General features: G+C 43.8%; 1 protein-coding gene across 2 annotated transcripts in view; it reads left to right on the top strand.

Moving 5' to 3' along the window:
- The window catches only part of GABRA6 (gamma-aminobutyric acid type A receptor subunit alpha6), an 89969-nt gene that overhangs the window by 9776 nt on the left and 67632 nt on the right, over positions 1 to 12561 (top strand). For both annotated transcript variants that reach the window (XM_060238344.1, XM_060238343.1), the window contains one exon: positions 10710 to 10853. In XM_060238344.1, coding sequence (XP_060094327.1) covers positions 10710 to 10853 — 144 coding nt within the window. The remainder of the gene's footprint in view (positions 1 to 10709; positions 10854 to 12561) is intronic.

Below are 12561 nucleotides of genomic sequence, written 5' to 3'. Positions count from 1 at the left end.
ATTTTTTTTTGGTGTTAATTCTAGAAGGTGTTGTAGATCCTCATAGAACTGGTCCACTTCAGCCTCTTCTGCATCAGTGGTTGGGGCATAGACTTGGATTACTGTGATATTGAATGGTTTGCCTTGGATACGGACTGAGATCATTCTGACATTTTTGAGATTGTATCCCATTACTGCCTTCCTCACTCTCTTGTTAACTATAAAGGCCACACCATTTCTTCTATGGGACTCTTGCCCACAGTAGTAAATGTAGTGATCCTCTAAGTTAAATTCACCTATTCCTGTCCATTTTAGTTCACTGATTCCCAAGATGTCGATGTCCAGTCTTGCCATCTCTTGTTTGACCATATCCAGCTTATCTTGATTCATAGATCTTACATTCCAAATGCAGTATTGTTCTTTGCAGCATCAAACTTTCCTTTCACCATCAGACGCATCCACAGCTGAGCGTCCTTTCAGCTTTGGTTCAGCTGCTTCATTCTTTCTGTGGTTACTTGTACTTGCCCTCCGCTCTTCCCCAGTAGCATATTGGGCACCTTCTGACCTGAGGGGCTCATCTTCCAGTGCCATATCTTTTAGCCTTTTGTTACTGTCCATGGGGTTTTCTTAGCAAGGATACTGGAGTGGGTTGCCATTTTCTTCTCCAGTGGATCACATTTTGTCTGGGATTTCAGCTGTGGCCTGTCCATCTTGGGTGGCCCTGCATGGCATAGCCCACAGCCTCACTGAACCACACAAGTCCTCTCGCCCCATCAAGGCAGCAATCCTATAGGGTCACCATAAGTTGTCTGTAACTTGACAGCAAAAAATGCAAGAAGGTCAATGATTTTTGTCAGGTCAGTGAAGCTGTTAGGAATGTATGAATGTTGGGACTATTCATCAGCTTTGAGTATCTGAGGAGAGACGTGCACGTTCTCACCTGCAGGCCCAAAGTAAGGGAGACTGTCTAAAGATGGAAGTTAAGAAATGCATAATGTTCTCAGACTTGTTACTCTTAAATACCTATCAAGATAGCCATAACTATGAAGGAAATAACTGATGCCATTAGAATCAACAGAATTGATAACTAGGGATTCCTGACTCCAGGTGGACCTGAGGATCCCCCTGAAGTTACAGCTGATCTCCAGACCACAGAGATCAGTTCCTCTGGAGAAAACGGATTCTTTGAAGGGTGGACTCTGTGGCATTGGACCCCCACTGAGTTCCCTGTCCTCCCGGGATTCATCCCTAAATCTTCAGGACTTTCCCAGCCTGCAGCTGGAAACCCTACTCCCCCACCCCCCCTGCTGGTGGCCAAGAAGGATGCGGCAAACCCTTTTGATAACTACTTAATTAAAATAACTCGCGTTAACAATGAGACCCGGATTTTCACTTTCCTTGAAAATGAAACTTGTTTTATTTACTTATTGATTACCGTTTTCACAACCAGACTCATAAACAGCAAGCCCTCACCCCACAAAAAATTACAACAACAGTTATTATGCAACTCCATAACAGCTGCCACAAATTTCACCACACAAAAGTGGTTTGTTTGCCTTTATCTCTCTGTGTAGTCAAGATGATTTAGCTTTTGAAGAGTCCTGATTGACTAGTGGAGAAATCAGCTCTTGGATATGAATACCACGGATGTGGTACCATGGTCAGACACTCTGTCCTGAAGGCCCAGTTAAGGCATGTCTAACCCTCCCTGTTTAGGCGGCAAGTGGATTTATGCTTGCCCACAGAGCCAAATGGACCCTAATAGGTTCCAGGAGGCTCTGTGGGATCCAGTTCCCTCTGGCAACCCATTGGATGAGCTGGTGGAAGACTGGTATAGCCAGTAGTTGCTCCCTAGCACCCTCTCTGCCCCCATACCAACTTGACTCCTTGGTATTCCTTGGAGCTGAAGTGGATGAAATGGGAGCTGAGATAAATAAATAAAAAGTATTATTATGACTAGAGAGAGTGCGGTGGAAGGCCCGAGACGAAGCTACAAGAACATCTTATAGGTCTTTTATGAAGACCTTTGAGTTGGCGATGAAAGCAGCAAAGGAGTTCTATGCTGCCTCCATAGCTTCTGCAAAATTGTGCCCAGCTCAATTATTTAGATTAATCCAGTCCCTAACATCTTTGCATCGGGCCATTCCAAATGTTAGGGAATTGGATATAGGCTGCAAGGCTTTTGCAGATTATTTTGCAGATAAAACTTTATCGCTCCACCACGACATTCCAGCCACAATTGATACAGTAATGGAACTGGAAGCCCCTTGCCTGTCTTTAGGTACAGTTTTGAACGATTTCAGCCTGCTCTCCCAGGATGAAGTTGATAAGACCCTGGCTGCTGTGAAACCCACCCCTTGTCTGTGATGGCTGGATAAAGCCTGCGGTGACAGCATACAAACTTCCCTGAGGGAGATCATCCACTTGTCCCCCTCAACAGGGGCATTCCCAGGGGCCTTGAAGGAGCCAGTGGCCCATCCTCTCCTGAAAAAAAACATCTCTGGACCTTACGGTCCTAGCAAACTACCACCCGGTTTCGAACTTGCTGTTCCTGGGCAAGGTAGTGGAGAGGGCGGTGGTAACGAGCTTCAGGCTTTCTTGGAGGACGCTGTTGTCCTGGATCCCTTCCAGTCTGGCTTCTGTCCTGCCCATGGGATGGAGACGGTGTTGGTCACCTTGGTGGATGATCTCTGGGGGCATCTGGATCGAGGTGGTTTGGCACTGCTGATCCTTCTTGATCTGTCAGCAGTGTTTGATACAGTCAACCATGAAGTGTTGGCCCACCACCTCGCCGACGCAAGGATATGGGGGCTGGCCTTAACAATGGCTGGTCTCTTTTCTCCAAGGTCGGGGACAGAAGGTGGCGCTTGGGGGTGAACTATCCCAGCTGCACCCATTAGAATGTGGTGTGCTGCAGGGAGCAATTCTCCCCACAGTGTTATTCAACATCTACATGCGCCCCCTTGCCCAGATTATCCGGAGGTATAATCTGCATCAATATGCAGATGACACCCAGCTCTAGCTGCTGATGGATGGCCACCCAGATTCGGCCCTGGAAGGACTGGGTAGGGCATTGCAAGCTGTGGCTGGTTGATTGCAACAGAGCCGGCTGAAATTGGATCCATTGAAGATGGAGGTACTGTGCCTAGGTTACAGGGGGCTGGGATCAGAGCTCAGGCTCCCATCCTTTGATGGGGCTCCATTGATGCCCATGTCAAGGGTGAAGAGCTTGGAGGTATTCCTGGATGCCTCTCTGTCTGTGGAGGCCCAGGTTACCATCACTGCCAGATCGGCCCTTTTCCATCTGAGGTGGGTCAGACAGTTGGTCCCATATCTCGCCCCCCATGACCTGACCACAGTGACCCATGCAATGGTCACCTACAGGCTAGATTATTGTAACTCTCTCTATGTGGGGCTGCCCTTGACCCTCCTCCGGAAACTCCAGCTGATGCAGAATGCTGCTGCACCGATGTTGATATCATCGTCTCTATGGGCATGGATCCATCCTGTGCTGCGTGAACTTCACTGGTTACCTATTGAGTACCGATCTAGTTTCATGTGCTGGTACTTAAAGCCCTATGCAGCCAGGGGCCAGAATACCCTCGGGACCACCTCTTCCTTTATGAGCCCTGAAGGTCTTAACAATCAGTGTCCCAACACCTTTTGGTAATACCCGGGCCCAGAGACATCCATCTGGCTTTGACGCAAGCCAGGGCCATTTTGCCCCTGACCCCTGCTTGGTGGAATGAACCCCTGGAGATCCAGGCCCTGTGGGATCTGCTTCAGTTCCACAGGGCCTGTAAAACAGAGCTCTTTTGCCAGGCTTTCAGCTGAGACAGTGGACTTGTTACCGGCCTCCCCCCTTCATTCCATCCCAGTGCTGTATCTAGACAGTAGGCCATGTTTATGAGGCAGAATTTGCCATTTTAGCCTTTAGTGTTACTCTGTAATTTTAGATTTTATATATTTTTAAATTGGTTTTTAACTGTTGATTGTTTTAACGATGTAACCCACCCTGAGCCTGTTCTATAGGAAGGGCAGGCTAAAAATCGAATAAAATAAATAAATTTGGGGCAGACAAAAAGAATATGATCCATAGAATAAATTCTGTTGCCACAATTGTAGAGTTTATCTGAATATAGAGTTCCATTGATTCTTCCTAATATTACCACTGAAGGCAGGACATTCAGGTGTGCAAGCATGAATACTCTTCTATATTTTGGAAACGTTAGTTCAGATAGATAATTTGGCATTTTTGTTGGAGGGAGAATGCCTGCTGAGAAAGACCAACACACTTTGTGAGCTCTAATCAAAGTCCCTGAGACGTCTTCTGATGAGCTGGGTCAGTTCTTTTCTACTCATTGTTTCTGTCACATCATGGGCAACGCCCCCAAATGATCCTTTATGATCCAGTAATCTGCCCCTGTCACTTGTATTATGGTCCAACTTGATTAGTGCAAGGAGGCTTGATTCTGGATTTGATTTTAGGATCCTAATTTTCAGATTGAATGCTGTGCCCCAAGTCTTTGCTTCAAGGGACATTTTTCCAACTTCGGCTCTCAGAGCTTTTCTGGACACATATTGAAGGATTCCCAGAATATTATATAGGAATCTTAATAGTGGTCTATAGATGTTGTCTGCTACTGCTCTGATCCAAACCCCAGCAACATATAGCATCTGCCCGGAGACTTCAGCATTAAATACCTTAATTGCTGCAGGGACAGGGGAGGGGTTTTGCTCATTGTGAAGCGTTTGCTTCACATACAGAAGGTCCCAGGTTCAGTCCCTGGAATCTCCAGTTAAAAAAGGGCCAGGCAATAGTTGATATGAAATGGCTGCTGCCAGTCTGAGAAGTTTCAGTATTTTTATTGACATACAAATCTGAGTAGACCAAGGGTGTCAGACATGCAGCCCAGGGACCGAATCAGGCCCCCAAAGGGTTCCTATCAGGCCCAAAAGAAGGTCTGCTTCCTTTCTCCTCTTTCTTGCTTCCTCCTGCATCACAGCTTGCTTTATCAGGCTTGCTCAATTGCACAGGAGCTACGAAGCCTTTATTTTCTCCATTGGTTGAGGCTCTTCAGGACAAACACATAGCCCTCAGTCTGCGTCATGGTGCCTTCACATGTTCTTGACCAGCACATGAAGCAACTTATGTAGAATGCCCAGCCATTTCATGTTTTCCTCTGGGTCTTAGGCTCAAAGCATCAACTATGAGATTTTTGTGATGAATGTCAATAAATCAAAAGTAGGTTTGCAACATAAGGATACACACCTGAACAGCATACTAAAGATTGCTACAGCACAGACATTGTCCTCAGATTTTGATGCAGTAATTCAGAGCAAGAGGTGTCAGTTATCAGAGACTCTTGTAATATTTTGTTTATTTAACAGTGCTAATGTTTTAAGCATGTTTTATTTTAAGTAAAAAAAATCTTTAATTGTGTTCGCCTGTGTCCTTTATAAAGTTTATATCTCCCCCTATCTGGCATTACATTTTATGGCCCACATGGCATGGTCAAATAGGTCTCATTTATGTCAGATTTGGCCCTCATATCAAATGAGTTTGACACTCCTGGGCTAGACAATACTGACTTTGATGGAGCAAGGGTCTGATTCAGTATAAGGCAGCTTCACATATTAAAGAGTGCAAACATATTGGCCACTAGAGTAGTAACAAACTCTTAAGAAGACCTTCCAAAAATTCATATCAAGTTCAAGTGCACTTTCCAAGAAAGGTTTGCTTGGAAACTAATTCCAAGGTGTTTGAAATGTTCCACTTGCTCTATGGATTGACCTGCTACTTGTACTTTTGTAATCCCTTATTTTTTGCTTAAGAGAAGAACCATTGATTTAGTGACGTTAATAGCTGAGCCCTCATTGGAACAGTACTCCAAAAAGGAACCTATAAGCTTACGTAGGCCAACCACAGATCTTGACAGAGACCTAACATTCAGTGTTCAAAATCCATTAATGTTTGAAATATATCTGGGATTTATTTGAGAGAACTGGAGGGGAAAACTCTCCCCCACCCCGGGAATTACCAGCAAACCCCTAAAAACAGCTGTTTTCTGACTTTCTTGTGCAGTCTGTTTAAACAAGGGGTGTTTGAAGTGATTTCAGAAGACAGCCTGCAAAATATCTGGGGTGGATCAGAGAAGCCGTGTTGGATCAGGCCAATGGCCCATCCAGTCCAACACTCTGTGTCACACAGTGGCACACACATATATATATACACACTGTGGCTAATAGCTACTGATGGACCTCTACTCCATATTTTTATCTAACCCCCTCTTGAAGCTTTCTATGCTTGTAGCCGCCACCACCTCCTATGGCAGTGAATTCCACATGTTAATCACCCTTTGGGTGAATAAGTACTTTTTAAATCTGTTTTAACCTGACTGCTCAGCAATTTCATCAAATGCCCACAAGTTCTTGTATTATGAGAAAGGGAGAAAAGTACTTCTTTCACTATTTTCTCCATCCCATGCATTATCTTGTAAACCTCTATCACGTCACCCCGCAGTCGACGTTTCTCCAAGCTAAAGAGCCCCAAGCCTTTTAGCCTTTTTTCATAGGGAAAGTGTTCCAACCCTTTAATCATTCTAGTTGCCCTTTTCTGGACGTTTTCCAATGCTATAATATTCTTCTTGAGGTGCGGTGACCAGAATTGCACACAGCATTCCAAATGAGACCGCACCATCGATTTATACAGGGGCATTATGATACTGGCTGATTTGTTTTCAATTCCCTTCCTAACATCTGATACCACAATGGCATACACTGGCAAGTATAGCACAGACTTATATACAGAGTTACGTGTCCTTTTGCCCAATCAGTACACACATGCTGAGTCACTGAAGCACCATCTGCAGGCTGATGCAATATGTCCAGTCATGTGATCTTTACCTGTCAGATAGATCAGCATGATCTGTCTACAAGTTGCTATCTTGTTAAGGCATTTCTACTTCATATGCCAACAGGGAGCAGTGACCATAATGTTATTATGGGTGACATGATAGAGGTTTACAAGATTATGCATGGGATGGAGAAAGTAGAGAAAGAAGTACTTTTCTCCCTTTCTCACAATACAAGAACTCGTGGGCATTCGATGAAATTCATATAATAATATATAATTTTTTTTGGCCACTGTGTGACACAGAGTGTTGGACTGGATGGGCCATTGGCCTGATCTAACATGGCTTCTCTTATGTTCTTATGTGACACAGAGTGTTGGACTGGAGGGGCCACTGGCCTGATCCAACAGGGCTTCTCTTAGGTTCTTATGTGACACAGAGTGTTGGACTGGAGGGGCCACTGGCCTGATCCAACAGGGCTTCTCTTATGTTTTTATGTGACACAGAGTGTTGGACTGGATGGGCCATTGGCCTGATCTAACATGGCTTCTCTTATGTTCTTATGTGACACAGAGTGTTGGACTGGAGGGGCCACTGGCCTGATCCAACAGGGCTTCTCTTATGTTCTTATGTGACACAGAGTGTTGGACTGGAGGGGCCATTGACCTGATCCAACAGGGCTTCTCTTAGGTTCTTATGTGACACAGAGTGTTGGACTGGAGGGGCCATTGGCCTGATCCAACAGGGCTTCTCTTAGGTTCTTATGTGACACAGAGTGTTGGACTGGAGGGGCCACTGGCCTGATCCAACAGGGCTTCTCTTATGTTTTTATGTGACACAGAGTGTTGGACTGGATGGGCCATTGGCCTGATCTAACATGGCTTCTCTTATGTTCTTATGTGACACAGAGTGTTGGACTGGATGGGCCATTGGCCTGATCCAACATGGCTTCTCTTATGTTCTTATGTGACACAGAGTGTTGGACTGGAGGGGTCATTGGCCTGATCCAACATGGCTTCTCTTATGTGACACAGAGTGTTGGACTGAATGGGCCATTGGCCTGATCTAACATGGCTTCTCTTATGTTCTTATGTTATTGATTTCACCATTTGTATAAATAGGGAGTTGCCCCAAAAGACCAGAACAACCACTTTTAACTTTAAAAGGTGTAAATTCTCTGAGATGAGAAGGCATGTGAAGAGGAAACTGAAAATAAAAGGTAAATGCAGTCAAAACCCTTGAGGAAGCTTGGAGGCTATTTAAAACTACAATCCTAGAAGCTCAGATAAAATATATACCACAAGTTAGGAAAGGCACAAACAGGTATAAGAAAAGGCCTGCATCATTAACAAACAAAGTTACGGAAGCTGTAAAAGGTAAGAAGGATTAAGCGGTGGAAAGCTAGTCCAAGTGAGATTAATAAAAGGGAACACAGGCTGTGGCAAAACAAATGCAAGACTGTGATCAGGCAGGCAAAAAGGGACCATGAGGAGTATATTGCAAAAAGCATAAAGACCAATAATAAAAATTTCTTCAAATATATTAGAAGCAGGAAACCAGCCAGGGAGGCAGTGGGGCCCTTGGATGACCAAGGGGTAAAAGGATTACTGAAGGAGGATAGGAAAATGGCTGAGAAGCTGAATGCATTTTTTGCCTCCGTCTTCACTGTGGAAGACGAGAAGTGTTTTCCCACTCCAGAATTGCTAATTTTGGAAGGGGTGTTGCAAGACCTGAGTCAGATTGAGATGACAAGAGAGGAGGTCCTACAACTGATAGACGAATTAAAAACTAATAAGTCACCAGGTCCGGATGGCGTACATCCAAGAGTTCTGAAAGAACTCAAAGGTGAACTTGTGGATCTCCTGACAAAAATCTGTAATCTTTCATTGAAATCTGCCTCCATTTCTGAGGACTGGAAGGTAGCAAATGTCACCCCCATCTTTAAAAAGGGTTCCAGAGGAGATCCGGGAAATTACAGGCCAGTCAGTCTGACTTCAATACTGGGAAAGGTGGTAGAAACCATTAATAAGGACAGAATGAGTAGGCACATTGATGAACACAAGTTATTGAGGAAGACTCAGCATGGGTTCTGTAAGGGAAGATCTTGCATCACTAACCTGGTAAGAGTTCTTTGAGGGGGTGAACAAACATGTGGACAAAGGAGACCCAATAGATGTGGTTTACCTTGACTTCCAGAAAGCTTTTGATAAAGTTCCTCATCAAAGGCTCCTTAGTAAGCTCGAGAGTCATGGAGTAAAAGGACAGGTCCTCTTGTGGGTCAAAAACTGGCTAATTAAGTCATGAAAAAGGGGGGAGGGAAAAGAAAAGTGTAATGTATTTGTATTAACTTTTTAATGATAGATGATGAGTATTATTACAATATATTGCAGAATAATAAAATTGGTTTAAACAAAAACTGACTAATTAATAGGAAACAGAGAAGGAGTATAAATGGGCAATCTTCGCAGTGGAAGACGGTAAGCAGTGGAGTGCCGCAGGGCTCAGTACTGGGTCCCATGCTCTTTAACTTGTTCATAAATGATTTGGAGTTGAGAATAAGCAGTGAAGTGGCTAAGTTTGCAGATGACACTAAATTGTTCAGAGTGGTAATAACCAGAGAGGATTGTGAGGCACTCCAAAGAGATCTGTTGAGGCTAGGTGAGTGGGCGTCAACGTGGCAGATAAGGTTCAGTGTGGCCAAGTGCAAAGTAATGCACATTGGGGCTACAAATACAAGTTGATGGGGTGTGAACTGGCAGAGACTGACCAAGAGAGAGATCTTGGGGTCATTGTAGATAACTCACTGAAAATGTCAAGACAGTGTGCGATTGCAATAAAAAAGGCCAATGCCATGTTGGGAATTATTAGGAAGGGAACTGAAAACAAATCAGCCAGTATCATAATGCCCCTGTATAAATAGATGGTGCGGTCTCATTTGGAACACTGTGTACAATTCTGGTCATTGCACCTCAAAAGGATATTATAGCATTGGAAAAAGTGCAGAAAAGGGCAATGATTAAAGGTTTGGGACACTTTCCCTATGAAGAAAGGTTAAAATGCTTGGGGCTCTTTAGCTTGGAGAAACGTCGACTGTGGGGTTAGAATGTATAAAAGAAAGTACTTCTTCACCCAAAGGGTGATTAACATGTGGAATTCACTGCTGCAAGACATGGTGGCGGTTACAAGCATAGTCAGCTTCAAGAGGGGTTTGAATAAAAATATGGAGCAGAGGTCCATCAGTGGCTATTAGCCACAACAGTATTTTTTGCACCATAAGACTCACTTTTCGGTATTATTGGAACTGTCTGGGGTGGTGATGCTCTGTATTCTTGGTGCTGGGGGGGGGCAAAGTGGAAGGGCTTTTAGCCCCACTTGTGAACCTCTTTTTTTTTGGTCACTGTGTGACAGAGTGTTGGACTGGATGGGCCATTGTCCTGATCCAACATGGCTTCTCTTACGTTCTTATGTTCTTTTTTCTCTCTGTATTTTTGGTTTGGGTCTATTGAACATGAAGAAATTCAGGATTTCCAAAAAGACCCTGGATTTAAGTACTACCAGTATTGGGATATGGTTGTTTGGGGAGAATCTTGAAGATTTTGCAGGTCCAATAGACTCAAACTGAAAAAAAACCAAGAAAAAATTGCAACTCCCCCAGTATAAATGATGGTAATTTGAAATGTTCATATATTTAAATTCTAATATGGTGCTTCAGAAATACATCCCATTCTGAACCTCTGTGAATTCACCTGGTGGAGATTATTGCTGAATCAATGTGTTTGTGAGAATGCTGGCTAGAGCAGGGAAGGAACCTTATTTTGGTACTGGAAGTTAAATGTAATGAACACTCCCAATTTCACATCTCTTTTCCTAACTTAGATGCTTATCCTAAAAGTGAGATTATTTACACCTGGAATAAAGGACCACTCCATTCAGTGGAAGTACCGCAAGAGTCTTCCAGTCTTCTCCAGTATGATCTTGTAGGACAAACAGTTTCTAGTGAAACAATGAAATCCAATACAGGTAAGATAATAACCGCACGAGGAGTATTTGTTTGTTTATTTAATTAAACATTTATACTCTGTCTTTGCAATAATAGTTAACAAACATGTCCAGTTAAACTAGACTAAAATAACGCGCTCCAGGTATCCCACACGCAAGAAGATGGTCACCGAAACAATTGACTTCCAGATTTCTAAACTTACGTATGTATCTTACAAGTCTAAAAGTGTTGGGAAAGTTCTGCTGACTTCCTCTTAGAGACAGATTTGCGGCATGGTGCTTTCCACACACATTCACACACACAACCCAGCAACCTGTGTCTTGGCCGGGAGCTAAATGAGTCACTTGCCCCTCTTGATTAGCCGATGGGAAATGTTAGGAAGGCTTTATGAAGTATTCTCCGCACTCTTGCCAGACCTACGGAAGTGTAACTTGAGTTGGTTTTTAGTATATTTTGAAACTTATCGTATACTTCGTCATAGTTATTATATATGTTTGAATTCTGTTGTCTGTTTTTGCCATTGTTCCCATCAGTTTGAATCAGGACTTTTTTTTTTTTTTTGTAGAAGAAGCCCAACAGGAACTCATTTGCTTATTAGGTCACCCTCCCTGATACTAAGCCAGCCAGAACTGCGTTCCTGTGCATTCCTGCTAAAGAAAAAAAGGCCCTGGTTTTAATGAAAAATAAATTTCTTGATGTAACCCCCCGTCCCTGCATTGGGGTGACATTCTCAGGAACTGTATCCCTTATATAGGGGGTCCCTCTTCCCAAAGTTCAGGCACATGGGAAAGAGAATCTCCATTTTGTATGGAATTATACCATTTTGACTTGCACGGGTAGATGTGAATTTGCATGGGATGGTTTTTCATTTTTCCTAGCTACTCAAGGTTGGCAAGTCTCTATTTTTGAACAAAAACAGAGCATTCTGACAAAACCCTCTTCCACCTTATCTTATTGGTTTCTATCTCGGCAGACTTTTTGGAAGTGGAGCTTAGCTGGGGCAATAAATACTTCAGGCTCCAGACTAAAGTAGGGTGGGGTTCAGGGTGTAGTTCCCCTTGAGTGCATACTCTGCTTTATTTCAAAGTAGATCTCCCTCTTTCTGCTTTCTTTACACAACGAGTGGGATATTGCCTGACACATCTGCCTGCTGGAGCGAATAGCAGCTGAGGCCAAAGGAGATGTGAAAATCATTAGGGTTTGTAGAATCTTTCGGGCTCAAGTGCCGTGTTCTACTGGAGAAAGTTTTTCTTCCGGATGTTTCGTTCTCGGCTGCAGAGAACATCCTCAGTGGCGTTGCAGCCAGAGCAGGCGCTCTGACCTTCTTGGCTACTGTGCATTGAGTGGGGCCAGGGCTGCTGGAGAGCTGCTATTTCTAGGCTGGAGGGGGTGTGGTGAAAGGGCAATAGGTTTTGGATGTGCCCATTGTTTGGTGGGGCTTCCTGGAAGGGTAGTGATAAGGAAACTGGCTGTTGAATGTGACCATTGTTCTGTGTTAATTGCTGGGTGGATTGCTGCAACGCCACTGAGGATGTTCTCCGCAGCCGAGAACGAAACGTCTGGAAGAAAAACTTTCTCCAGTAGAACACGGCACTTGAGCCCAAAAGATTCTACAAAACCTAATGATGTTACCAGCCATGAAAACCTGAAATCTTTGAGATGTGAAAAGTTCCACTTTTTAAATACAAACTTTAAGAAGAGAGAAATTTCAGAAAAGTTATCTGGACT

The sequence above is a fragment of the Heteronotia binoei genome, chromosome 5, assembly GCF_032191835.1.
Source record: "Heteronotia binoei isolate CCM8104 ecotype False Entrance Well chromosome 5, APGP_CSIRO_Hbin_v1, whole genome shotgun sequence".
Classification (NCBI taxonomy): Eukaryota; Metazoa; Chordata; class Lepidosauria; order Squamata; family Gekkonidae; genus Heteronotia; species Heteronotia binoei.
The sequence above is the reverse complement of the archived record's forward strand: the minus strand, read 5'-3'. Positions and strand labels throughout refer to the sequence as shown.